The sequence below is a fragment of the Maylandia zebra genome, linkage group LG6, assembly GCF_041146795.1.
Source record: "Maylandia zebra isolate NMK-2024a linkage group LG6, Mzebra_GT3a, whole genome shotgun sequence".
Classification (NCBI taxonomy): Eukaryota; Metazoa; Chordata; class Actinopteri; order Cichliformes; family Cichlidae; genus Maylandia; species Maylandia zebra.
In genome coordinates, this window is record NC_135172.1 from 35,450,156 (window position 1) to 35,476,721 (window position 26,566).

The window sequence follows — 26,566 nt, forward strand, 5'->3', positions numbered from 1 at the left end:
CACATAAGATCAAAGTGTGTTGTATGTGGTTTTGACATCCCTGGGCAAGAGAGAAATACAAAAGAGAAAATTACAAAATACAGCCACTTTTTAGAAGAGGTTCTCTATTTTTTTCCCCAGTTTGAAAACGCACGAATGTGTAACAAAATGTACCAAATACACTCAAATTAGTTCACTATTCTGTAAGGTGCTAAAGAAGATAAAGAAGAAAGGGGGTAATTAACATGCTTATAGCTACACATTCACCAGCCATTTAATAAATTACACCCTGTACCAGCTTGTAATACCTTCGCCTTAATTCCTCATGTCACAAATTCAGCAAGATGCTGGAAAAATTGCTCTGGGATTTTGGTCCACGATAGCATGGTAGCATCACACAGCTGCTGCAGATTTGTTAACTGCATTCACATCCATGATGTGAATCTCCCATTCCACCACATCCCAGAGGCACTTTATTGGATTGAGATCTGGTGACCGCAGAGGTCATTTGAGTACAGTGAACTCACTGCCTTTCTAAACCACCTATCTGCTCCATTCTGACGCTTAGTTTGAACTTTAGGAGTTTGTTTTGACCACAACTGCATGCCTAAATGACCAAATGACCTGACCAAATAACCAGTGAGTGTGTATCAGAGAACCACGCAATGTAAAATTCTCAAATTTATGCCTTGTATTAGCAAATTAATATTGCACATGACGATAGTATTTGACAAAATGATGGTGATGGTGATGATGATGCCTCTTAATGAGTCTCTTTGTCCCTAACTTGATGGTCTTGCAAGCAATGCTTGCTCTAAGGCAGTAGTTCAAACAGGTTGTGATGAGTCCTCATGGGGACATATCACAATCATTTACTTGTTCTTCTTTCTTTTTTCTTCTTCTTCTTAAAAAAAAAAAAGGATGTGTCAATGTGACACAGCATTATTATTAATGACTTAGCTTGTTAATTTCTAGAGAAACTGACTGCAGTGCTACACATATTGGGCTAGAAGAGCAAAGTATTTTTAAAATGTGTTTAATATCCAGTTCTAACTGTAGTGATTTGCAGTTTTTTGTTGCTTTTTTTAATGGTTTGCTGCCATGTCACCTTTAAAAGGCCACGACATGCAAAGCCATGAAACTGGAAAAACAAAACTTTTGTAATATAAACATTATTTCTTATTGAGTGTAACTTATACTCAATGAGGATTTATTTTTTGACAATTCAAGATTTCATTGATGCTTACTTTAGTGCAATCTTGGACACGCTGGCTCACCTTTTCCATCAACCAAGTCATAATAAATTGCACTGTTTAAAATATTAGCCTCTCTCACATGAGATTTTGTCTCTTTTCTGCTCCGCAGAAGAGCACCTGTCTGGCCAGTAGTCAGAGTCATGCAACACTTCCTTCCCTGTTTTGTAACACATAAAACAGCCATGAGCTACCAATCCTCACTTACAGTACAAACAAAATTAAGGGCTGATGTACATTAGTATATCAATATCCATTAGCATTTCTGAGGAATTAACGACTTCACATGCAAGACAAGGAAGCACTCTGCCAATATTAGCAGCCTATTTCCAGATAATGCCACTCAGTTTATAGGGGATAGCTGGTATTACATATTCATTGACCGATTATTTCCACTTGGCCGTGCACAGGCCTTTGAGGAGTAAATCTTTACCAGGCTGCTGAAAGTGAACATAATAATGGGGGGTGGGGGGTGAGTTGTTATGAAAATGACTAATATATACATGAGGTCAGTGTAGAATTTGATTTAAGAGCTACCCATGCCAAGACTGCTGACGAAAATGTGAGCCCTTGTATAGGATATCAAGGAAAAACACAGTGTTAATGCTCATTATATGTCGAAGCAGCCCCACTCTTAGTAAAAAATATTAAAATTATGCTAATCCAAATCCAGCATTATTATATGTATATTTTGTGTGAAATAAGCTAGTCTGCATAATGAAAATTCATTATTTTTTAATTTAATTAAAAGCTTTACCTACTTGCTCCTCCACTGGTTTTGGAGCCACACAAAAACGGAACGCCTGAACCACAAAGCTAGTGGTGGAAAGTAACTGATTATACTAACTCATGCATTTAACCATGACTAAGTAGTTGTAAGAAGCAACCTACCTCTAACTGCTAACCCTATGCTTTCACAATATGTGATTTTGAAATGTATTATTGAGAATGAGAGAATGAGAGTCTTGACAGTGGGAGCACAAAAAACCTCCAACAGTTCAAAAAACACGCATGTTAGGTTAATTGACCGTAGGTGTGAATATGAGTGCGCATGGTTGTCTGTCTCTCTGTGCCAGCCCTGCAGCAGACTGACGAACTGCCCAGGGTGTACCCTGCCTCCTGCCCCGTGATCACTGGGGTACGCTCCAGAACCTCCCACAACCCTGAATTTTATAAGCAGAAGAAAATGGATTGGAGTGGGCTTTTTTTCAGCTTCTGAAGAGAGGAAAGATGAAAAAAACAACAACCCTGCAAGCCACAGGGTGAGAGTAAAATTGGAAGTAATTTTGATTATTTTCATTTTTATCTGTTTTTACCCTTCTTGTTCTATATGAAAGCTATTAATGAGAACAACACACATGAAAAACAAATAAGTGTACTTCTATATAATACTGCTAAAACCGTAGAGAGGGTGCTAAAAAGCTGGTTGATCAATGCTTTTGGTACATCATGTACACACCTGTGCACCTGTCTGATTCCTTGATAAGTATCAGGTAAATAAAGGTCAGCGTTTCCAGGAATCCTTTCGCTCTGTATTTTGCAAGTTGGCAATAGAGGGAAGCCCATACTGCAGATTCACTGGCTGTGTGATAACCGCCAGTGTTTCCTCTTTCTGGGGCCGTTTCACCATACAGCTGCACAAAGCTGATACTGTATCAGCTCTCAGATCACACACAAACACACACACTTGCACACACAGATTGCTGACACTACACTTGAGTGCACAGAAAGCAAAAACAGAGGAACTTGAAAAACAAACACCTATTTACTCGCTTGTCTGTGTGAGTTTATCATTTTGGAGAGGATTAAATGAATGTTTGTTCCATCTATCCACTCCTCTTGGTTTCTGGCACTCCTCCTGGCCTTGACACAATATGCAAACAACCGTGTTACTGCAAAGGTCAGTGATTACACTGATTGAATGGGGATGACAGGTAGCATCTGGCCTACCTGTGGACAGAAATCCCATGCTGAGCGAGAGCGCACACACACATACACACACACTATGCACAAACTTTCCACTCAGGATTAACTACTACTGAACTGCCATCTTAGACCCTCAGCCAGTGTCAAGATGATTGACACAGAGCACATCCTCTTCACCTTGGGTGGAAGAGAGCCGCCGAAAGCCGCCCGACCAACGAAAGGTAACAGAAGTCTAATAATGAGAAGCAAATGGAAGTCTCTTCAGGAATGGCTAATCTTAACGGACAGCGGCGGGAGCAAGCAGAGAATAACCTTACGGAATAAAAGAGGGATTACCAAGACACTTCAGCGGCAGAGAAAAACCATTGCACGCACAAATAAACAGCCAGAGTCCGCTGAGAGCATGAGGGACGCAATTTAATCAAGGGACACTGGTGTGTGTATTAGTTTAAGGAAAATAAACTAATCCTACAACAGCTATAAATTGTTCAATTATAATGAGGACATGGCTCTTCACAAACCATCACCCTTCTTCCATCATTTTGCTTCGCCATTATGCACCTGTGTATTGGCTGAATACACCCACAGGCCTATCTCATTCCAACACAAAGTGCCATTTGTTAATCCAAAATGTAGCAGCCTGGAGCGCAGTGATTGGCCCAAAAATCGGAAAAGTACTCTACAGACCTGAAGTCTGCAGTAGCTACTGTCTCTTAATTTCCCCAAATGCACCTGAACTTCTGCCCTTTTCTATCAGCTAATTCAAAACTCGATATTTAGGGCCAGATTTACTAAGCAGGGCAAATTAGCACATGCAAGAACATTTTTCTAGGGGTTTCCAGCCTGAAACCATTACTTACATTTGGGTGGCAAAGAAAATAATGTCCTGTTCATTTTTTTTTCTTTGTGGAAAATCTCTGTAAGCCAAAGAGTTAATTTATTTTGGTCACTCACTGTTATATTTATGCATGCTTGACTCATGTCACAGTGGACCTTACAGACTGTGACAAGGAATGGGAGACGAGACTTAAAAACATGGGAATTCATTTACTTAAAAACTTATTAGACTTATAAGAACTTACATTTATGAGCAAGACAGTGATGCAAAGAATGTATGGATGAGTAGCAGTGTCTGCAAAAAACAGAAGAAAGAAACTAAAAAGCAGCCGGTGGTAAGAGTCTGCAGGAAGGAGTAATCTTTTAAAACAGAGCTCACTGGGCCAGTGTAGAACTTATGAGGCTTTTTACCCTCCAGTTAGCTCCTGCAGGACAAAACACAACACAAAACCGAGGCATCTAATACCCACATGGCCCCGATGTGAATTTCACCAGTTCATCTTGACCATGTCTACATACCTAAATACATTGAGATGCTGCCATGTGATTGGCTGATTGGATATTTGTGTTAACAAGAAGGTGAACAGCTGAATAACCTGATAAAATAACTGATGAGTGTAGAATTTATTTATTGGTTAAAATTGTCTGTATGGGAGCATCATCCATCAAAAACAAATATTTTGTAAAGAAATTCTGCTTGAAAAATAGTCACTGGACGTAACTCCAGTTCTATGAGTATTAACTAGGCTTCATTTTTGGTTGTATGGGGGGGGAATCACTAGAAAAAGCACAAATGGGAGTTTGAGGTTATTTGGGAGGATCGTCTAAGAGTGATCCAATTTCTGAACACAGGTCAATTCATTTAACTAATAACCAACCCGGTTACTAACAGCAGTGTAAATTAGAACTTCACAAAATACACACACAGGCAGAAAAAATGAGTAATACACTAATAACGCGCACGAAAAGTGAATTCAGTTTAGGGCTTGCGCCACTCTCTGAATACAGGGAAATCTGACAAGTGATGCAGATTTTTGGGTGATAAACTGTTACAGAATATCTCATGACCTCCTAGAGCTAACCGCTTTCTGGTTAGACGCTTCGCTGGGAACCACTGAACTGATCAATCTAACAAGCTCCACATCAATAAACACTAAACATTTACACATTCATAAATCAGTAATAGTCTTTTAGAATGTTGAGATTCATTAAAAAAAATATTTCGAAAATAATAATTTATTCAACATTTTTGAATAAACTCATGTCTAAGTTTATAGCTTTGTGTATATCTGGTACATTTAATCCTTAAACTATTTCTCACTGAGAATTTATTTTTCTATTTTGGCAGTTTTGGTCCTCCGTAGATTTAAGTGGTACTTTTAGTAGCCTACCATCACCTGCTCCACCCCACTCATGTCTCTGATCTCGTCGAGGACTAAGGACACACGAGGACTGAATCTGGAGAGAAAAACCACGTCCCCACCCCTTGGTCATAAGTCTTGCTAACAGAAGGTGTCTAAAATTGGAGTGCGTTTCCTCTTCAAACAACCAATCACAATGCATCTCGAGGCCAGCAAGGAAACACCGGTCTACCTCTCATTATTTAAAGCACACACAAGGTCTAAATTTACCACACAGAGATCTGATTGGGAAAGAATTCAGAAGGCGGTGACCTACGAGAGGACATGATACGCGACACGGGGAGAGTTTAGAATGGAGATTGTATAAAACATGTAATTGTAGCACTACAGCTAATGCTCTTTTCCAATAAGGGAGGTGGTTTAGTTATATTTGATGCTATATTAAGGTTGATTTTTAAGCCTCTATTAACAGGCAGCAGCGTGAAGACGGTAATTTGATCTTTACAGGCACACTTAAATGGGTCACATTGATCAGAGGACGCCATCTGGAGGCCAGGGTGCACATTAATTACCAGCTAATGGACATAAGCGTAAACTATAAAAATGAAACATGCATAATGGCGTTCGGGAAACAGGGAAGGGAAAAAAAGAGAAAAGAAAAGAGGATGAACAAAGAAAACAGATTCTGTTTCTTTAATATCAACTTTTTGACTTGCATACCAATTCAGTGGCTGATGCACCAGGTAAAATAGACATTATATGTAACATTATGGGGGTAAAAATTCAGAGAGCAATACAGAAGTAAACAGGACCGTCATATAATCCATATGATCTGTGATGCACTGTGTAGATGATTTAAGCTTTCTTGTTGCCCGTCCATATAGGAATATCACATTGTTCTCCATAAAAAAAAAGAAAAATACATTAATTAGTGCCTTTGGGTTTTATAAAGCACAGCAATGCTGAAGCCAGAGGTATAACAGTTTGAAATGATCTTTGAACGTCCTTAAGTGTTTATATGTGACAGACAACAAAGAAAAAAGTTAACATTTTTGTTCCATCTGCATTCAGTCTTCATAACACTGTCAGACAAAGAGAAATGATAATTATTTGGTACATGATGATTTACATGGTTTCATTTCTTTTTTAAAGACACACATTTAAGACGTACATTAACAGCTTGATGTTGCAACCATCTGCTGCCTGGCGTGCACCAGGACCTCATGATGGCCCACTGGGTCATTACCGTTTAACAGCCCCAGAGACCGTAGAGCTAAAGCACAGACAGACAGATTGTTAATGCACTTTCGCTCTTCAGTGAGTGTATGCATACAGCAATCCCACATCACAACATAAGGCGATAACTGTGAGCAGCGTGCACAAGCACATCTGTGCTTGTGTGTAATGTGGCGATGTCATCAAGAGGTCCGCTGTCCGCACGTCAATCAAGTATCAATAAATAATTTTGCAAAGTCATTTGGATTCGATTTCGGAGCAGTCCTGAGTCTGTCTTTGAAATTCTATGGCTGAATAGATGTACAGCATGAAGGTCCACATGTGCACGTGCCGGCACACTTAAACTTGTAACATGTTTGTGTGTCTTTGTGTGTGTGTGTGTGTGTGTCTGCCACTCTGTGTACTCAGTTCTTCTTCTTGAGCCCAGAGCCGCGATTATTGAATAAGCTCAGCCCTGATTTGCTGTTCCCATTAGCCACTCCACCGACTGTGACTCCAGGCTGCTGCAGCACTTTGTCCAATGTGGTTTTCTTAATCGCTGCTGGAGAGATGCGCTCCTGGTCTGCCAGGTACTGCAGCTCCCTGCGAGGACAAGAGAAATACTAATGTCACGAGTACACTAAAAATGAAAGGTTTTCTGTGTGTGCCATGATAACTATAACTAAAGGATAAAGACAGACACACAATTTAAAATGTCACAAAACTGAGTCAGGACTAAACGTGGAGTGAATGGGAAAATGGGTCAATTGAAAAATATACAGTTGCAATTTTTACATTTTTTTAACGACTTTCTAATTTTCTCACCGTGTCCTGATGCAAGAAGCCTCCACTGCATTGATAAGGAGGCTACGGAAGCCACCGCTCTCCAGAAAGTGCAGGGCGTGGATGGTGGCGCCCCCTGGTGAGCACACATTGTCCTTCAGCTGGCCGGGGTGTTGCTCCGACTCAAGCAGCATCTTTGCTGCTCCCTGAAAGTGAACATGAGAAATATGTAAAAATAAAGGAGGTATTGCAGAAACAGTGCAGGTGTTGGCATCCATTTCTATAGAGCATGGACAAGAGAATAAAGTCTGAGGCGTAGCTCAAATAATAAAGTTGCTCTGTATGCCACTAGGGGTTGTGAAGCTTTAACCTCCTGCTTCTCAGCGTCTTCTCTCACTTATTGTTTGCAAATTCTGCTGATCTGTTTTATCCTGTGTCACTTCTGTTGTAAATGGAGCACGTATGCAATGCAGAATCAGATTTGATGGCCCCAGCCAAATAGGTTTCCGGCACCATGCTGGTGTACAGCGAATATTTGAATGACACCTTGGATGATTGGTTGGTTACCATTTCTCTTAATTTACTGAGTAAGAAACAAATTAACACCACTTAAAAAAAAAAAAAAAGAAAAAAAAAGAAAAAAGGAAAAAAAAAGAGCAATATCCATTACCCATCAATCCAAGAACTGTCTCTAATTCTTCAGCTCAACACAAACTCTGTGTCGTTTTAACTCTCGTGGTTGAGTGAGCGAACCGTACGCTGAAATGCTGCAGGGGCTCGGGATTTGATTCTTCCCTGCATGTCATTCCTCCCGGCTCTGTCCCTACTTTCTGTACAATAACGGCTACAAAAACAAACAAACAAAAAAAAACAAAAACAAAAAAAACAACAACAACTCACCCCCCAAAAATACATAACTTGGAATACAATCGGCTTGGTGCTGCATACGTCAACAGCAGTCCTTGTTCTGCTGTGCAGCCTTACAAAGCTCAGGGTAACAGCACAAGAACCAAGCTCTGGTTAGGAGCTCAAATGAGCTCATTGCCAGCTGCAATATAAAACAAAGGAGATGGAGCCCATCCAAACATGGGGTGAAGAAGCAGCTACATGATATCGACACAATAGCCCCCCGCCAGCGAGTCAGCGGTGAAAAGATCCCCCCCCCACCAAAAAACCCCAAAACAAAACCATGAGATTGGATGGGTTAGCCCATTCAATAAAAGACTAAGGAGTTATCCTCGAGTAAATCAACTGTGGATGCTATTGTTCAACTAAAGGGCTAAAAAAGATACATTTTTATTTAATTATTTTTTTAAAAAAAAAGGCCAAATGAGTCCCCAGATGTATCTGTGCAGCCCATTCAAGTAATGTGTAGAAAACAATTCATAATAACATCTAACTTGTAAGCGCACACACACACGAAGCCTGAAGCAACTGCCATGATAACAAAAACTGAAATGAGTAATTTCCAGTAATGTCTCTGATAAACTGCCAAAGCCTAATCACATCCCAACAGCGCCGTATAAACAGAATCAAACTACATTTAAGTTTAATGTTAAAAAGAGCAATTTAAAATTTGTGCAGACCCTGCAGAAAAAGAGCTGCACGATCAAAATTTATCCTTTTCTTCTTCTTTTGGCAAGCCCGAGTGCCCCGCAGGTGTTTATTTTTCTTGGGTTTCATTATTTTTTCGTTGAACAAAAGTCAGCAGTTATCAGACGGCAAAATTGCTGGATGCACTGAAAACAGCAACTCAAGCTTAATAATTTTGTTGCCTCCAAACATGCAGCGTAGCAGATCAAGGAAACTTAATATTTAGAATAAGTGCAACAGAAGAGACCTGAATGTGACACACAGATTTAGCACTACTGACCAACAGGGCCTGAGCTCCAAGTCTGACAGCGAGCCTCCTCGGCAGTCCCATCTTCACTCCTCCGTCTGCGAGAGCATCCAGGGCTGTGAACGCCTGTATAAACACAACATTTTCTATTATTTTAAGCAACAAGAAAGTCATCAACATGTCTTTAAAGCATCTAAACCCATCACAAAAATTCAACATCACCTGGCCCGTTTCAGACCAGAGCCATTCCTCCCTTGGCTTATTTTGAGAGCCACCCCACATTTCAACAGATTTGAGAAATACAATGTTACATTACGGTACGCAGAAAAAGTTGAGGACGGAATAAAATCCTGGTGGACACAGTCTGCAAGCTTCATCTGCAAATCATCCAGTGCCATGGGAAAATCTTTTTGGGAGGCAGAAATGTATCCAACTAGGTCTAAACTGGCCAGCAGCACCACAACAATAGAAGACATGAGGCAATAGTTGCACTGCACAATGTTATTTTTTCCTCACAGTTCAATTCAGTTTTATTCCTGCAGCATCCGTTCATAACAGTGATCTCAAGGTGCATTATAATATAAGGTAAGAAGATCGACTGTGAGTTGTACTTGGCGACAGTAGGGAGGAAGAACTCCCTTTTAACAGCAGAATGAATAACAGGGAGACACAACCATCTGCCTTGACTTCTTGGATCGTGAAGGAAACAATGACGGACAACAAACTACAAGTGAGGGTAGAGATCAATTTAAGCTACTGATTAGTTTTCTTATGCTTCTCCTTTATTCTTTACATTCCACTAAATATGTCTAGTGTGAGGCAGGAAAGTAAATGCTCTCCCAGAACTAGTTTTTACAATATGCTGTTGAACAGCCAGCACAGAAAAAAGAAAATAATCCTCAGAGCCCATCCATCCATTCTTTTATCCTTTTCAGGGTCATGGGGGTCGCTGGAGCCTATCCCAGCTGTCACAGGGCGAGAGGCAGGGTACACCCTGGACAGGTCGCCAGTCTGTCGCAGGGCTAACTCACATAGACAGACAACCATTCACACTCACATTCACTCCCGCATTCATACCTATGGGCAATTTGGATTAATCAATCAACCTGTATGTCTTTGGACGGTGCTGCACCGTCCTCAGAGCCCTTCAAATGTATTTAGAAATACCTGCCCAAAGCCAGAGTCCCACTACAAGCAAGTCGTGCCAAAGGCATGCCTTCTTAAACGCCCCTAGTGACTCATTTTGGAAGTAACTTTAAAGCTTTTATGTTCTGTTTATCACTGGAATTAAACTGCTTGTAAAGAATCAACACTCAAATCTAATACAAAACATCTACAAAAGTTTTTAAACACCTCTTTCCCCATGAACGTTTTACTTCTAACACCAACACCATCGTTCAAGAAGAAAAAGAAAATCTGAAAAGATATCAAGTCAGGATTTTTCAAGTCCGCTTTCTTACAAGATCTCTGCTAAAGCTCAGATTCTATGCAGACATCAGCCAAAGACACATTTACTCTTGATTTCCTCCACCAGTGCTTACATCGGCCTGCTACACACGAAATTTGATGTGACATTTTCGAAAGCAAAGAGGACTGAAATTTGGAAACACACTCGTGGCACTACAGGTAATTACCAAGGACAGGATATGACAAAACTGCCCAAAAATACCACAACAGCACAAACACGAAAGGTCCTTTATATGGACAGGATATATACATACACACCTGCCAATGTTTTTTCCTTTATCTAGACCTCAAGCTTGAGACCATGTGCACAATATTACCAGTCACTGAAAAACAGTGAACACGCAAAGGTTTCTAAACAGTCAGTGCAGTCGTGACTAGCAGGTACGAAGCCAAAACAATGTGTTCTTGAATCAACCTAATCAGAAAAAGACACATTTTCTGCTTACATCTATGAAGAAGTGCTTACTTTTCTCAACATCCTGTCATGAATCGAACGCTTCACATCATTATTTTTGACATCTTATAGACTAAATAATTTATCAAAGGCTAATGATTAGTTTCAGACCAGGCTGTGAAGCCTGACAGCTGAAGATAAACAGAAGTAATAGCAACCAGTCTTCGAAAAATACAGCGTATCAGATCATTCCTGCATCAATCCACATAAATCCCAGTAGCTCTGAGTGCAAAATGGAGAGGGTGGTTTGATAAAAATATAAATAAATTCCTCGTAAGACACACTGTAAGACGAAGGATGCTGCAAAATTTTAAAGGGGATCTATTACCCATCTATCAATTTTCTTCTCCTTCTCCAGTTCAGGGTTGCAGAGGAGCTGGAGTGGAGCTCGAGCAAATAAAACAATAACACACTTTTTAAAAAGGTGTTATGTTTACAGTGATGTTGCTCTGTATCATAAATACCAGTGCTGAGGGTGCGAGTACTCGCTGTAGTATAGTACAAAATCTCGACATCATTGGTGGTATAAAAAAGGGGAGGAAGTCAGACCTGGAACCAAATACATTTTTTCTCTTTTCAAAGTTGTTTTTGGTTCCAGGAAGTCTCATCTTTTCAAAGTGTTGCAACATCTCCCTCTGTATAATGTGTAAATCTCTAAGCATCTGTACTGATAAATAACTGAAATTGCGATAAAAACTGACATGATCGTACACTTGTGTCTTCAGTCTGGCACAGCGGCCGATGCTGTCTGGTTGGTTTTATACTGATTATATACAGATTACAAAAGTTCAGCCCAGAAGCTAAGAGGTTTTTTTTTTTTAGACTGTACAGAGGGCCTGATAAACAAACTTTGTATTTCCATCATGCATAACTATTACTACTTGGAGTCCCATAAGAAAGAAATAGAGATCTGGAAATGAGAATACCAGATTTTGTTTAACTAAGAGGGATCTAAAACGGCTCCTTTCAGACAGTGGGTGAACTGAGGATTTAGATAAAAGCACAGTTTAAAGGGAATAACTGATTAATAATTAACCGAACCCCTTTACCTGGCTCAAGCTTGTCCTTAGGGAGGCTCACACCCGACATATGCATCACATGTCCACATATAGTCAAGATGTCACTGTTACCTGAAATCTACTGGCTGTCTGGAGATAATGTATTTAACCTTGAGCAAATAAAACAAGAATAACTTTTTTTTTTTTTTTAAAGGTTACGTTTATCAGATTGCTGTTGATTTTCTATTTGGGAAAGACTAAAACTTCTTTGGAGGCATAGAAACATTTTTACGCACAAAAACCTATTCTAGCAGAGTCATAATGGGCTAGAATAGAAAATGAGTATAACAGGTCCTCTTTAATGAATGAATTCTGCACCAGGCTCCAATGTAGTCTATTTTAGGATGAAGGATTACTCAGATTATTTCATCTGTGCCAGGCCTCACTGTAATAGCCAAAACCTGGATCCATCAGACTTTACAGTCATCCTTCCGGGAAACAAAACCACCCCCGAAGTGACTTACGTAGGCAGGTCCGCTGCCACTCAGACCGGTGACAGCATCAATGAGGTCCTCCTCCACTTCCGTGCAGAAGCCTACGCTGGCCATCAGCTGCTCCAGTAATTTCCCATCCTCCACCTTGATAAAAATGCCACAGTGACAAAATGTATGTTAATGGGGTTAAAATAAAGCTGAAATCCCACTACCTGATCATACATCTTATCTTTTCTGACAATAAACACGAGGCGATTCATCCCTCTTTACCTCTGCATGTGTCCCAGTGGCATACACTGTTGCTCCCTCTTTCACCACCACTGGAGTGTTTGTCATACACCTCATGACTTTAGGAGCTGAGCGGTACTGAAGCAGCTTCTGTAAAATTAATAGGAAATGTAGGCGATGTCAGTAAATGAGACGTGTTTGAAATCACACCAGAGCAGCTTAATTTAACTTAGTGATATGCAAGAAACAAGTCAGGAGATGTAAAACACATTTGGAGCATTTAAGTGTGTACATTTCCTCCTTTCAAAGTACAACAAAGACCTACTTTATCAAACCTAACTCAAAACATGGTCTCTCTATTAAATTTACTCCCAGGAAAATTACAAACATGCAATCATCCACATAGAGAACATGCTGTAAATACCGATTTTAATGCAACATTATTCATATTTTAGTTTATATCTATTTATTAGTGCTGGTACAGCCCCTTTAAATGAAAAACTGAACTAAGAGACCAATGCTCACCTTTTCTATGGAGCTTATGGTAACACCTGCAGCACAAGACACTATGAGATGACGGTCCTCAATGTCTGGCCCAATCTCATCCAGAACGAAGGGGATAATGTGGGGCTTTACAGCCAAAAAGAGCACATCACTCTTGTTGACGGTCTCTTTGTTACTTGTTGTCAGGTTCACTCCCATTTTCTACAGGAAAAGAGCAAAAAAGACAGGGGTACTTGTCATGAAAACTGCAGATGTTAAGACGTGAAGAGGCGGGGAAGGACAGGTGATATCACAATAACTATGTGGAAACTTCTCACCCTCAGCCCCAATACCGTGGGCAGGTCTGTGTCTGGGGAGCTCGCTGTAATCCTGTGGGTGGCGATCACACCTGGTGACAGGTGGAAGCAGAGAAATAAATAACAGCTGTAAAATAAGTCCTTACTGAGGCCCAGAGTCACAAGAAAGATGGACAAAGTGGAGAAAAAGAGCTAAAAGACTCATATCACCTGCAGCAGTGAAGCCCTTCACCAGTGCATGAGCCAGCTGGCCCGCTCCAATGAATCCAACACTCATGATGTGGCACTTCTGTCCTACAGTGGAGGAGGGGGGAGAGTCATCTCAGTCCACCAGACTTTTCACATTTTACGCCTGACTAGCAGAGAGAAAACGTCCTGGAGCTGGCCCGGACAACAAATGATGGCCAAAGACTCATCTGACACTCTTCCAGCACCCATGGCTGACTCCAGCAGGATATGAGTGCAGTTACTGATTTACAGTGAGCTTTACATCTAAATAAAACCTATCTAAATGCCGTATATCATACAAATACTCTCAGCCTTTATTTGAATGTGCACGGAGCTAAAGGCACTGAGTTTGTGTCTGCAGTGTACAAATCCACGTAAACCACGATTTCACATGTTTTCAGTGTTAAATACTGACTTACACAACCAATTAGCAACTATTAGGGGGCGTTAATCTATGAAGCGTTATCCTTATTGAAATGATAAAGCCATTAGCTAGCCGTTGAGCTCCCTTCCCAGCTAACTTTTTTTTAGCTAGATTTACACCCATAAATGACTGAGAAACATGGCGGATACATATTAAACATGCTAAGATACCTTATCCAGACGCTCCAACTGATGTTTCTGCGTTGATGGATATAAAGTGTCGATGTGACCGCCTTTTCCCGGTGTCAAAAAAACACACAAAAAACACCAGTTTTTTTGTGTCAACGTGGCTTCCTTTTTCTCAGCCCACATGTGAGCTCAGAGCAGCAGCAGACATCAAAGAGGACCAATCACGACAGACATACTCGGAGTCTCTGACCAATGGAGATGCTTGATTATGAAATATGGGCGTGGTGGAGTTGCATCAGCTTCATCCCGGGAAAAATACAGGTCACCCTGTGCGTTTCAAAGTAGGTCATGTTCATATAGTGAGACCGGAACTTCCAGCACATATTAAGACAATAATATGTGACCATGAACCGAGTGCTAGTATTTAGTCGAGTGTATCAAGTAACAATAACAGTTAAAACACAGAAAATGTCTGTTTTTTCACTATGTAGTTTAAATTTATATATATATATATATATATATATATATATATATATATATATATATATATATATATATATACATATATATATATATATATATATACATACATATATATATATATATATATATATATATATATATATATATATATATATATATATATATAGGGGTGCAACGATATTCGTATCGATATTGAACCGTTCGATACAGTGCTTTCGGTTCGGTATGCATATGTATCGAACAATACAAAATTTGTAATTTATTTTATCAACTTTCCTTCTGACGATGCTGTCTGTGTTAAGCGCTCAGTGAATCTGCGTTCGACTACTCCGCCTAGGCTGCCCTAGGCGGAGTAGTCGAACGCAGATTCACTGAGCGCTCAACACAGACAGCATCGTCAGAAGGAAGAGCGCAGGGCAAGCTAGCGAGACAGAAGTTAAGCTCTCCTTGTAACATGGACCTTACCCACCCTCATTCAGATCTGGTGTTTGGAATTATTTTGGTTTTCATGTGACGTATGACCCTGAAGGTAAGCGAGTCATGGACTAAAGTAAAACAGTATGTTGGATGTGCCATGCAATGCTCAATTACATGGGTGGGAACTAGTGTGTTAGCGCAGTTAGCTTGTTAACGTGTTGGCCGTCTAGCCCCATGCACGGGGCGATCGGCAGTAGCTCGTTAACGGAGATTTGCCGTGTTGTGGCGTTAAGGTCATTTCAACGAGATTAACCTGAAAGCACTAGTGGGAACACAACGAATATGACTGCACATTTATGCCGACATCATCCTAGTGCAAAGACAAGTGGAAGCAGAAAAAAAACAAGCAAGCATGCTACTAACTTTAGCCGAGTCATTTAGATAGCTGTTTAATATGCTGCTGAGAATATAGCCCAGAAGAAGCGGATAGTATAGCTTTTATTTTGGAAAGAGACATTTCTCTGTAATAAACTCTCTTTTCCAAAGATGAGTGATTCCTCAATCAGATACAGGGCTCGCAATATCGCTAGCCCGACGTCCCGGTGCTAGCGATTTTTTCAGTCGGGGTACCAAAATCTATCTCTGCCCTGCCCGTTGGGCTATTGTAGGAAGGAAAAATATATGTCAATGCTTTTGCATTCTTTCGGAAATGTAGCTGGGTAATTATGTCATTGGCATCGGTGAGCCACTGTCAATATGCGACATATTGAAGTCGCGTTTGAATTTGCGCTTGTTTTTTTGCTTTCACTTTGCAATCGCGCGAACTGTGTATAGAGAGCGACAGCACTGATCTGTGAGTGATGATAATTTGTGCACCAATTCCTCTGACATCGTCTTATTAATCGTTAGCTTACTATGCAAACATGACAAGTGAAATCTCCCGCAGCTTAAACATGTGAGAGGTTGATCGCGCAGAGAATCGCTGAGCTTATGTGAGTGCGTGTGTAAAAGCAGCAGGATTTATATTTGACTACGATGACCTGGATGACTGAGAACCTTCACAGACAGATATATATTTTAGTTCTGCTGAGCCAAATAAGACAGGTCAGGGTGAAGAAGTGACAGTCAAAGAAAAGCTTACCACAAAACGGAGAAGTTATGACAAATCAGACTATAAGGCAAAAAAGAAAGTGCAGCTTTATGGTTTCATGGACAAAAGAATTTCTGTGGCTGCAATATGACGAGCTAAATAACCAGGGCTGCACATAAGTGGTCCGCAGGTGCGCATTCGCTGTCAAAATAAAAAACACGCACAAGGGTTAGGGTTAAATTTAAAAACTGTACTTTTGAGTTAAAATATATATTTATAATTTTAATAAATGACAAATTAAAAAGGCATGAACATTTTTTTTGTATCAAAAAAATATCAAACCGTGACACCAAAGTATCGAACCGAACCGTGAATTTTGTGTATCGTTGCACCCCTAATATAAATATATGTATATATATATAAATATATGTATATATATATATATATGTATATATGTACATATATGTGTGTATATATATATATATATATATATATATATATATATATATATATATATATATATATATATATATACATATATGTGTCTGCTCATGAGTCTGCCTGTCAAGTTCAGTGTCCTGTCTGGTTCTCTGTGTCTGTTAAGTTTCCTGTTTTATTCTGAAAGTTCATGTCTCATGTCAGTGAGTTCAGTTTTACCTCTCCCCTATCTCGTTAGGTCTTATTTCTCCCAGCTGTGTCCCCCTTCTGTCTCTAATTCCTTGATGACTCCCTCAGTGTATTTAAGCCCAAGTGTGTCTTTGTGTCAGCGTCGCGTCGTTAATGTCTGTTCACCCTCACTTGCTGCGTGTTTAGGATTTCCAGTCCTCCTGCATCTCTGTTTAGAGTTTTGTTTGCTTTTGTGAGTTTTATTGTGTGGATGCCTTAATAGGCATCCACACTATTGAGTTCCTGTTTCTCTTTATTCTTTATTATTCCGGGTGTTTCCGTACACTTTTTGCCGTGGATCTACTTCCACAATTTTTGTGCTATTTTCACCGTTCAAACTCTAAACTGTTCTGCTCTTTCTGCTAATGCCGGCTATGACTTTTGGTGTTTATTACTATTATACTTTTTAAAAATTACACTTTTTTCCTTTAATTTGTCCCATTGAAATGAATGGGAAACTTCCACAATTCTGCTAAAACTTTCTTGTCTTTGAAACTTAACTACTGCCTCATACTTTCACCTAGAAACTTCATTCAAACTTTAAAATGTTCTCAAATGATTTGGCTATTCCTGTATGATTCAGCTTTTTCAGATCTTCTACCGTTTTAATCTTATCCCTCTTTGAGTTTTCAGTTGCAAAATTGTGATTTTTCAGAAAATACATGCGTTGCTATGGTTGCTATGCAATTAACTCAGAGGGGACAGTGAAACTGTTTGAATTTTCTCTTCATGTCCAAACAACTTCTTGCTACTCGCTCAATTTCCACTCAAGCCCCACACATTATACATCAAAACGTAGGTATTTTTGCTGGCTTTCAGAAAATGTCACTATCATTGTTGTGGGACTTATAGATTTTTTGCAAATCTCCTCAGAGTAACACAAAGTCAGAAAACTCTCCATATAAACTCAATGGAGAGTTTGTTCAAAATCACCGCTGGATTTCTCTAATGAGAGGCATTTTCAAATTGTCATATCTCCTTAACGAAGCGAAGTTAAGACATGAGGCTTGTCCCCGTATATGTTCAGACACTCCTGACGCTCACAATTCAAGAATTTCTTTCTCACCTATTACCGTTCTGAAATGAGTTGGACTTGTTTGAGGGTAGGAAATTTGTCCCTCGCTCAGATTTCATCAGATTTCAATCTCTGGAAATGAACCACTTTTTTCTCTCGTCATATCTTTTTGATGGATTTCCACAGAGCCCTGAAAATTTCCATGACTGTTCACCAAAGCCTGCTGTTTCTTACGGTGAAAGAATGATTTTGATGCTCCATATAGATTTTGAGTTACCAAAGGTTGTTTGAGCGCAAGTCAAGGCAGTTTTTGCTTCGCCTCTACTCAGTTACAGTGTATTACAAGTCATATATCTTTAATAATTTATGTTTTATCTCTGAATTATGAAGACCTGAAGATTCCCCCATCTCTTCTGAATAAAACGATGCCTGAATGACCGTTCTAGCCTCTACGGTTAGGAAATTATGGCCATTTGTTCGAGGGGAATCCTGAATGTCAGAAATACACTGAAGAAAACTCACACCTCTCTCTGTGTCTGTGTGTGTAAGGGCTGACTACAGCAGGTGCAGCTAATTTAACTGACCTTCATATACCAAGCCCAGACTCTCCACAGCTCCTGTTCCCTTTACTCTCTGTGTATGTGTGTCTGTGTATCAATATTTCTCCTATGTTTAGGTATTACTCCTCAATCATAGTATTTCTGCTAAAGCAAAGTACTTCTACTACATCTTAGTACTTCTGCTAAATCATAGTATTTCTGCTAATTCATAGTATTTTTGCAAAATCATGGTATTTGTGCAAAATCATGGTTTTGGGGCCAAATATTTCTGTTATTTTATAATATATGTGCTGAATATATTATATGTGCCAAATCATAGTATTTATCCCAAATTATAGTATTTATGCCAAATTACAGTATTTCTGCTAAAACGCAGAAATAGTACCTTTTAGCAGGAATTTCTACCAAAAGATAGTACTTCTGCTAAATCAGAGTATTTCTGCTAAACCAGAGTATTCCTGCCAAATCATAGTATTTGTACTGAAACATGGTACTTCTGCCCAATCATAGTATTTGTACTAAATCATAGTACTTGTGCCAAATCATAGTATTTATACCCAATCATAGTATTTCTGCTAAATCATAGCATTTTTGCCAAATCATGGTATTTGTGCAAAAACATAGTATGTCTGCAAAACCATAGTATATCTCTTATGTTATAGTATTACTACTAAGGCATAGTATTTCTGCCAAATCATAGTATGTGTGCCAAATCGCAGTATTTATACCAAATCACAGTATTTGTGGTAAAACATAGTATTTCTGCCATATTGTGGTATTTGTGCAAGAACATTGAACTGTTATGTTATAGTATTACTACTAAGTCATAGTATTTCTGCATTGTTATAGTATTTGTACTAAAACGTAGTATCTCTGCCAAGTCATAGAATTACTGCAATTTCATAGTTTTTTTTAGGAAATCTGTTATGTTATAGTATTACTACTAAGTCATAGTATTTCTGCCAAATCATAGTATTTGTGCCAAAGCATCGTATTTGTATGGAGTCATAGTATTTCTTCTAAGTCATAGTATTTTAATCAAATCTCAGTAGTTGTTGTTAAAACGCAGTATTATTGCCAAATCATAGTATTTGTACCCAATCTTAGTATTTCTGCTAAATCATAGCATTTGTTCCAAATCATGGTATTTGTGAAAAAACATAGTATGTCTGCAAAACCATAGTATATCTCTTATGTTATAGAATTACTACTAAGGCATAGTATTTCTGCCAAATCATAGTATTTGTACTAAATCATAGTACTTGTGCCAAATCATAGTATTTGTTGCACATCATAGTATTGGAACCAAAACATAGTATTTGTCCCAAAGCATCGTATTTGTATGGAGTAATAGTATTTCTTCAAAATCATAGTATTTCAATCAAATCTCAGTAGTTGTGTTAAAATGCAGTATTATTGCCAAATCATAGTATTTGTACCCAATCATAGTATTTTTGCCAAATTGTGGTATTTGTGCCCAATTAATAATTCTGTTATGTTATAGTATTACTACTAAGTCGTAGAATATCTGTTATGTTATAGTGTATCTGCGGAATATAGTATGTGTGCCAAATCGTAGTATTTATACCAAATCACAGTATTTATGCTAAAACATAGTATTTCTGCCATATTGTGGTATTTGTGCAAGAACATTGAACTGTTATGTTATAGTATTACTACTAAGTCATAGTATTTCTGCCAAATCATAGTATTTGTGTGAATTTGTATACTGTAATATCACTGTAGTATGTAGTGGCTAAGTAGGGGGTGTTTACAGTGTAAATAGGTCATCTCTTGTGTTGGAGTGCCCTCTTGTGGCGCCTTTTGGGTAGTGCCTTAGTAAACGTGAACCCTGTAAGAAGTGGTATCAGACTGATTTGTAGTGGAGGAATTTGTTGCCAGTTTTCTTAATCATAGAAACCACACCATATCACCTCTCCACATCCTCCTACTGTATGCCATGCCTCCCTGTACCATCCATCTGACCGCCAATAAACTCCACCTGTGGTAATCTAATCCCTGGATGTCAGCCTCTCCTTCTGACCGAGGATAGTTACTATTGCAGCACCACCCAGCATTAAACTGACGTACACCATTCTGTACAATAGTATTTGTGCTAAAAAGTAGTATTTCTGCCAAATCATAGTATTACTGCTATTTCATACTATTTAAGCGAAATTACAGTGTTTCTGCAAAAACATGTTTGAGGGGTGGAAATCTGTCCTCCTCTCATTTTTCAAACTCCGAAAATTAAGCCATTTCTTCTCTCGTCATATCTCCGCGACAGAGATACAAAGAGCTATGTAAATCGCAGTCAAAGTACACCAAAGTCCGCTGATTCACCCAGTGCAAGAATTATGCTTCTATCCCACCTAGTTTTTGAGTACAAATTTATACACTATCACAGACCGGTAATTCATATTGATAATTTATTACAATTCTGCAAAGTTTTATGATTTTAGCAGCTTTTCTAATATGGACCTCAGATTCTTGTTAACAGTCTATGGCAGAAATACATACAAGTACACAGCCTGATGAAGCAGACAGAAGCAGTACCTCTGATTGGTTCAGCATTTTCACCTCTTATCAGCACAAATCTCAGCCTCTTCTGCTGTTTTCATTAGAATTGTAAGCTTTTCCACCTTTTTTCAGTTACGTGAGAACCAGTTTGGCTCAATGAGTAGCTGAAAAATATCAGCCTCTTCTGCTGTTTTAGCAGGATTTCAGAGTTCAGCTTTTTCACTTGTTTTAAGCAAAAATTTCAGTTTCTTTACCTCATTTCACAACAAAGTTCTTCCTCTTCACCTCTTTTCTGCTAATTTGAGCTTCTGCTCCACAGTGCACATTGTCCCTCTCATCATATCTTTGCTTGTGACCAGAACTCATTTGGCTCAGAGGGTAGGGCATCTGCCGTGAGACCCGGTGGCAGAGGTTTGAATCCTACCTGTGACAGTTGCTACACATGTTCCCTGCTTGCATGCGCTCTGCTTTCTTGTGTGTCACTGCTCTCCAGTGTGTCATTACACATACAGCCATCTTCAGCAAGCACTTCTGCTTCTACACCTCTTTTCAGCTCATCTTTTTGCTTCTTTGCCTCTTTTCAGCAGAAATTCTTCTGATTCACCTCTTTTCTGCCAAATGTTTAGCTTTTTCACCTCTTATCAGCACAATTCTAAGCAGCTTCTGCTAATTTCACCACAATTGTCACTCTCTCCACCTCTTCTTTGTGTGAATGAGTTTGGTGCAGTGAGGTGAATCGCCACCTTTAGACCAGAAGGGCCAGGTTCAAATCCTGCTCAGGGCAATGATTTTTGTTTTGTTTTTTCAACTTTTTCAGCTTTTTTCAGCAGACATCTTCAGCGTTAAGGCATCCACACAGCATTTTCGCAGGAAATGCAAATTTTTCTAGTTTTATCTTGATGTTCTGCTCCAGCAATCAAGCTGCATTTTCTGTTTAAACCTCGTGTCCTGAGAATCCTGCATTTTGGGTCCACCACTCCTGCCTGCCTGCCACACAGCCGACCATGACAGTATTAATACCAATGCTGGTATTAATATCGGATTAATACTAGTGTTGAATTGAAATTAAAATATTTTTGGAAATGAAAAAATATACCTTTAAATATACCTCAAACACATGAATTATTAAAAAAATAAAAAGTTATTTAAAAAGCAATTTTAAATTATACCTTTAGGCACTTTATTACTATCATCCTCTCACAAAAACACAATTTGTTTGTATTTCTTTAGTCGATTCTAGAAAAAATGCCAACGATTACACAAATTGGCAGGGATGAAATAGTTTTTAGCACTAAGAAGGTGTTAAAAAGGAGCTATTAGCCAAAATCTTGGCATATGGTGGTTTGAAGTGTGTCCTTACAAGTTTCAGGAAACTGGAAAAAATGAAGGTTAAAAGAAGTGGCAAGCTTAAAAAACATTCACATAAGACGAACAGTATCTGAAAGTCATGTCCTTAAAAAATCTAGCAAAGACCTGACACAGAACCTGAGAGATGCATCTGACCCTTCAGCTGATCTATCTGTTCAACCAGAACCTCATCAGAAATGGTCTCAGTGGGAGCGTGGCTGTCTTAAGGAAGGGAAACTAGACAAATGTGGAGGTATGCCAAATTACACAAGAGCTGAACTGAAATTCAGCGATATCAGGTCTTAAGGGTAAATTTTGGACTGAAATCACTGTCATTATTGATGTCATTAAGATGATAGGGATGAAGTGGACTCGGGGTCCGTGAGCAGTGTGGACTATTATTATTATTATTTGATGTGTGTGTCTTCTGCACTGCTGGTGTTCCTGTGTTCATGCCTGTGTACTGGCAGGTATGTGTGGGTGTGTGTGTGGATGCAGGTGTATCTGGGAGCACCTGTTTACAGGCATCTTCAGGCCTGGTGGGTGTGCCCTGCCAGGTGGCTGGCCACACCTAAGGAAATGATCACACACCTGCAGCTGATCAAGCATTGTCGGGGGAGCTACAAAGCAGTGCAGCTGAGAGCTCCTCGACGCTGGATCGTTGAGTGACTTTCCATCAGTTCTCAGTAAATGTGCAAAGTAAGTGCCAGTCTGCTGTTATGTAAAGGTACGGCTGCCTTTGTAACACATACATATTTGTATGTGAAACACATACAAAGAAACATACTTGTTTCCCCTGGAAACAAGAAAGCAGCTGACGGACTGTACACAAGGAACGGAGACAGAGCACGGGAGTCGGGATTGCACTGGGGATTTATTGTTGTTTGGATTGTTACATCGCTGTAAATAAACGCACTGCCTTCATCAAAGAGTGCTGCATTTTGGGTCCTATTTTCCTCCACATCCCCACAGTCTGCCACGTGGACCGTGACATGAAGAAAGTTAGTAGGATAGATAGATACATTACAGATTACATTTTAACTCCTGATGACAGAGTAAAAAAATGTCTAAGATCTACGAAACCCTAACCTATAACCTATCAATATAAATAAAGATTATTTTTCTTGTTTCTTTGTTTTAGTGCTCTGTTTGCCAATACTTTGGATATACATTTTGGTACAAAGACTCTGATATTACTTGAATTATTAGTTAAATCTGGGCTCATCTCAGTTTTAGCCAAGCATATATCACTGAGGACTCTGAGTATCTGAACAGCTGGCGCTTTCAGAGCTCAGCCTTGCATTCTGCTTTATATATAGACAGGAGCATAAGCAATCCCTCAGTGTGCATTCCTGTGAGAAAATAAATGGAATGTGGTCCCGTGAAGAAGACCTATCACTTCTTCCCGTAGTGTGTAAATTTAGGCTGGTATGGAATGGGAAACATGAAAAGAACAGACAGGCATGATAGACAAGAAGAGGGTTGAACCTTTTAAAATGTGGAGAGGGGAGATTTTAACATTAAACTGACAGTTACAGGACAAGTTCTTGGCTAATTCTGAGAATATGTGCTGGTGAAATACCAAGGGATAGGCAGCCAAACTGTATTCATACTCCATAGCTCATTAGCGTATGTGCTATTCAGTTCTGCTTTATTTCAAATTCTGTCAACTCTAAGGGGAAAGAAAAAAAAGAACTGGTCCGCAGTCTCCTGTTAGAATAACAATCGTCTATTCATATTCAGCTCCCTAAAATATCTCAAGCCAATTCTGGTAACCCGCAATGTTTTGATGACTCATGCTTTCCGTGCATTTGATCAAAACGTCAATCTTGTAGAAGATTTGCTGTCTGCAGCACAGAATCACAAAAATGAGGTGATGACTTCTGAAGTACAAAGACAAACCTCTATAAATATCAGTACTTTTGTGTATTTTTATGAAAAGTACTAAACCCACCAGTGTGGCAAGTGATGAAACACACAGTGTTCCTCTACCTGTTTAGACTGAAAATGTGGGATAAATAGAGACTGTGGAGAATTTCTGCCTGACGTGTCTTTAAATTTTCAGTATCAGGTCAATCTTAGCACTAGTGTAGGTGAGAAAATAGTGAAATACATAATAAAATATTACTCATTTAAAGGGGTAAAATTCTAAATACTGATTATTAATGATTATAAATACTAAAAACATACTTAAAGTGTAAAGTTTTTATAGATATGGCAATAAATGTTGTGCAGAGGATCATAAAACAAATGTCCAACTCCTGAAAAGTATGTTCGTTTCTTTACTCTGCGCTCCTTTAACATGAATCACTGCATCAGTGGAGTGTGGCATGGAGGTAATCCATGGTGAGGTGTTAATAGACCCCAGGGTGCTTTGATAGCAGCCTTCACTTTCTTTTTGCGTCGGGTGTTTGTCGTCTTCCTTTTGGCAATATTCCCCAGATTCCTCGTGGGGTTCAGGTCTGATGATTTGGCTGGTCGGTCAACCACAGTAATAACATGGTTAGCAAACATTTTGTAGTAGCTTTGGCAGTCTGTGTGGCACTGTCAGCAGGTGTTAAGTCCTGCTGGAAAATTAAATCGGCATGTGTATAAAACTTGTCAGCAGAGGAAGAAGAACAGAGTGCTGCGAAATCTGTGCACTCTGTGTTAATATTGGTCAACCTTCATAGAAGTGAGGAAATCACTGTGGATGACTCAAAATAAATTCTAAGATTATTGTATTTATGTTTGAACATCTCTGTAGGAGCAACTCAAAAACGTTTCCAGATTTTGTTTACAACACAATATGCAAGATAAAAAATAAATACATTTTAGAAACCCATCATCACTGTGATCCATGATACTAATTTTCACCTCAACATTATTTGAGTATGCCCATCATTTGGTTGACATTGTGTATTATAGACCCAGGATTGAGCAGCTGATGGTTCTACATATCAGTATATCATATGTTGAGGTCAGCAAGGATTACCTCCAAAAAGCCTTGAAGGGTGATTAACATTTGAGTCCTCTCAAAAGTCCATCCATCCATCCATCCATCCATCCATCCACACTCACAAAGGCCTAGAAACCATTTGGCCAATCATCCAGAAAATGAAAATTCAGATTTAGATCAGTTACTTTAGGTCAGAAAGATTTTCGATTGCCAAAGGGTCACAGAAGCCTTTCCAAGCTGTTCCAAGGTGAGAGGAGGGATACAACCTGAACTAGTTACCATTGTATTTGTATTTAGTAAGTAAGACAACCACACACTCTTCACATCCACACCTACCTGTTGGAGGATGCTGAAGTACCCGGAGACAATCTACACAGGCAGAACATGCGAACGCCATAAAGCCCTCAGGAGACCAGTACATTCAAACCCACCACCATGTCTCCCCTGATAAAACACTCTCCTTACCTAAACAATAAAATTTGAGCATATTTGAATGAAAAGAATTAATTTTTTGTGTGCAACTGCAAAATGTGCATTCTTCCTCAAGCTTGTTAAATATCCCTAAAACAACACAGACACTTTTTCCTTCTGCAGAAGGATTGAGAAGAAGATTGTCTCTGCATTTGTATGCATTTATATTCAGAAGAAAAGGGAAAATTGTTGGGAATTAGGGAAAAATATTCCCTTCTGATGATACAAAGTGTCAGTGTTCTTCGTCTTGTTGGTTGCAGAATAAGCTAATTGCCCACAAATCTGTTCCATGAACCTAATCTGAAACTAGCTGAAATTTACAGATATATCCCCACGACGCTGCCTCTCAGTCTGACAGACAGACAAAGTCAATTTACCACTGCCTGCCTCTGCTCTATCTATCACTCAGACTCGGTATGTGTGCTGAGGCGTGACAACACTCATTCTGTCTTTCTTTTTTTTGACAAAACCCCGAGAGATTTATTAAAAATACCCGTAGAGCACAAATCTTTTTTTCTCTCTCTCTCTTTTCAGCAACAGCAGAAAGCAGATCTAGGTGAAGCGTTCACAACAAATTGTTGCTTGCAGTGATTAGGGGCCCGAGGTGTGTATTCGTGCTTGTGTTCTTCACGATGTGAGAACGA

At 39.3% G+C, this 26,566-nt stretch overlaps 1 protein-coding gene across 1 annotated transcript; it reads right to left on the reverse strand.

Annotated features, from left to right (window-relative positions):
* Positions 1-6,034: 6,034 nt before the first annotated feature.
* Positions 6,035-14,621, reverse strand: pycr1b (pyrroline-5-carboxylate reductase 1b). The gene is made up of 9 exons (XM_004539008.4): positions 14,458-14,621; positions 13,846-13,929; positions 13,657-13,727; positions 13,361-13,540; positions 12,878-12,985; positions 12,638-12,751; positions 9,228-9,320; positions 7,397-7,560; positions 6,035-7,174 (listed from the first exon to the last, which is right to left on the reverse strand). The coding sequence occupies exons 2-9, from the start codon at positions 13,910-13,912 to the stop codon at positions 6,997-6,999; spliced, it is 975 nt and encodes a 324-aa protein (XP_004539065.1). The 5' UTR covers positions 13,913-13,929; positions 14,458-14,621; the 3' UTR covers positions 6,035-6,996.
* Between the last annotated feature and the right edge of the window lie 11,945 nt (positions 14,622-26,566).

Bases quoted from the DNA above. Each gene is read 5' to 3' on its own strand.
- pycr1b (XM_004539008.4), bottom strand. From the start codon at position 13,912: ATGAGTGTTGGATTCATTGGAGCGGGCCAGCTGGCTCATGCACTGGTG. The intron at 12,752-12,877 runs GTAAAGAGGGAT...ATTTTTATCAAG, and splicing joins CCACTGGGACACATGCAGAG to GTGGAGGATGGGAAATTACT. The intron at 7,175-7,396 runs GTGAGAAAATTA...TTGTCCTCGCAG, and splicing joins GCTTCTTGCATCAGGACACG to GGAGCTGCAGTACCTGGCAG.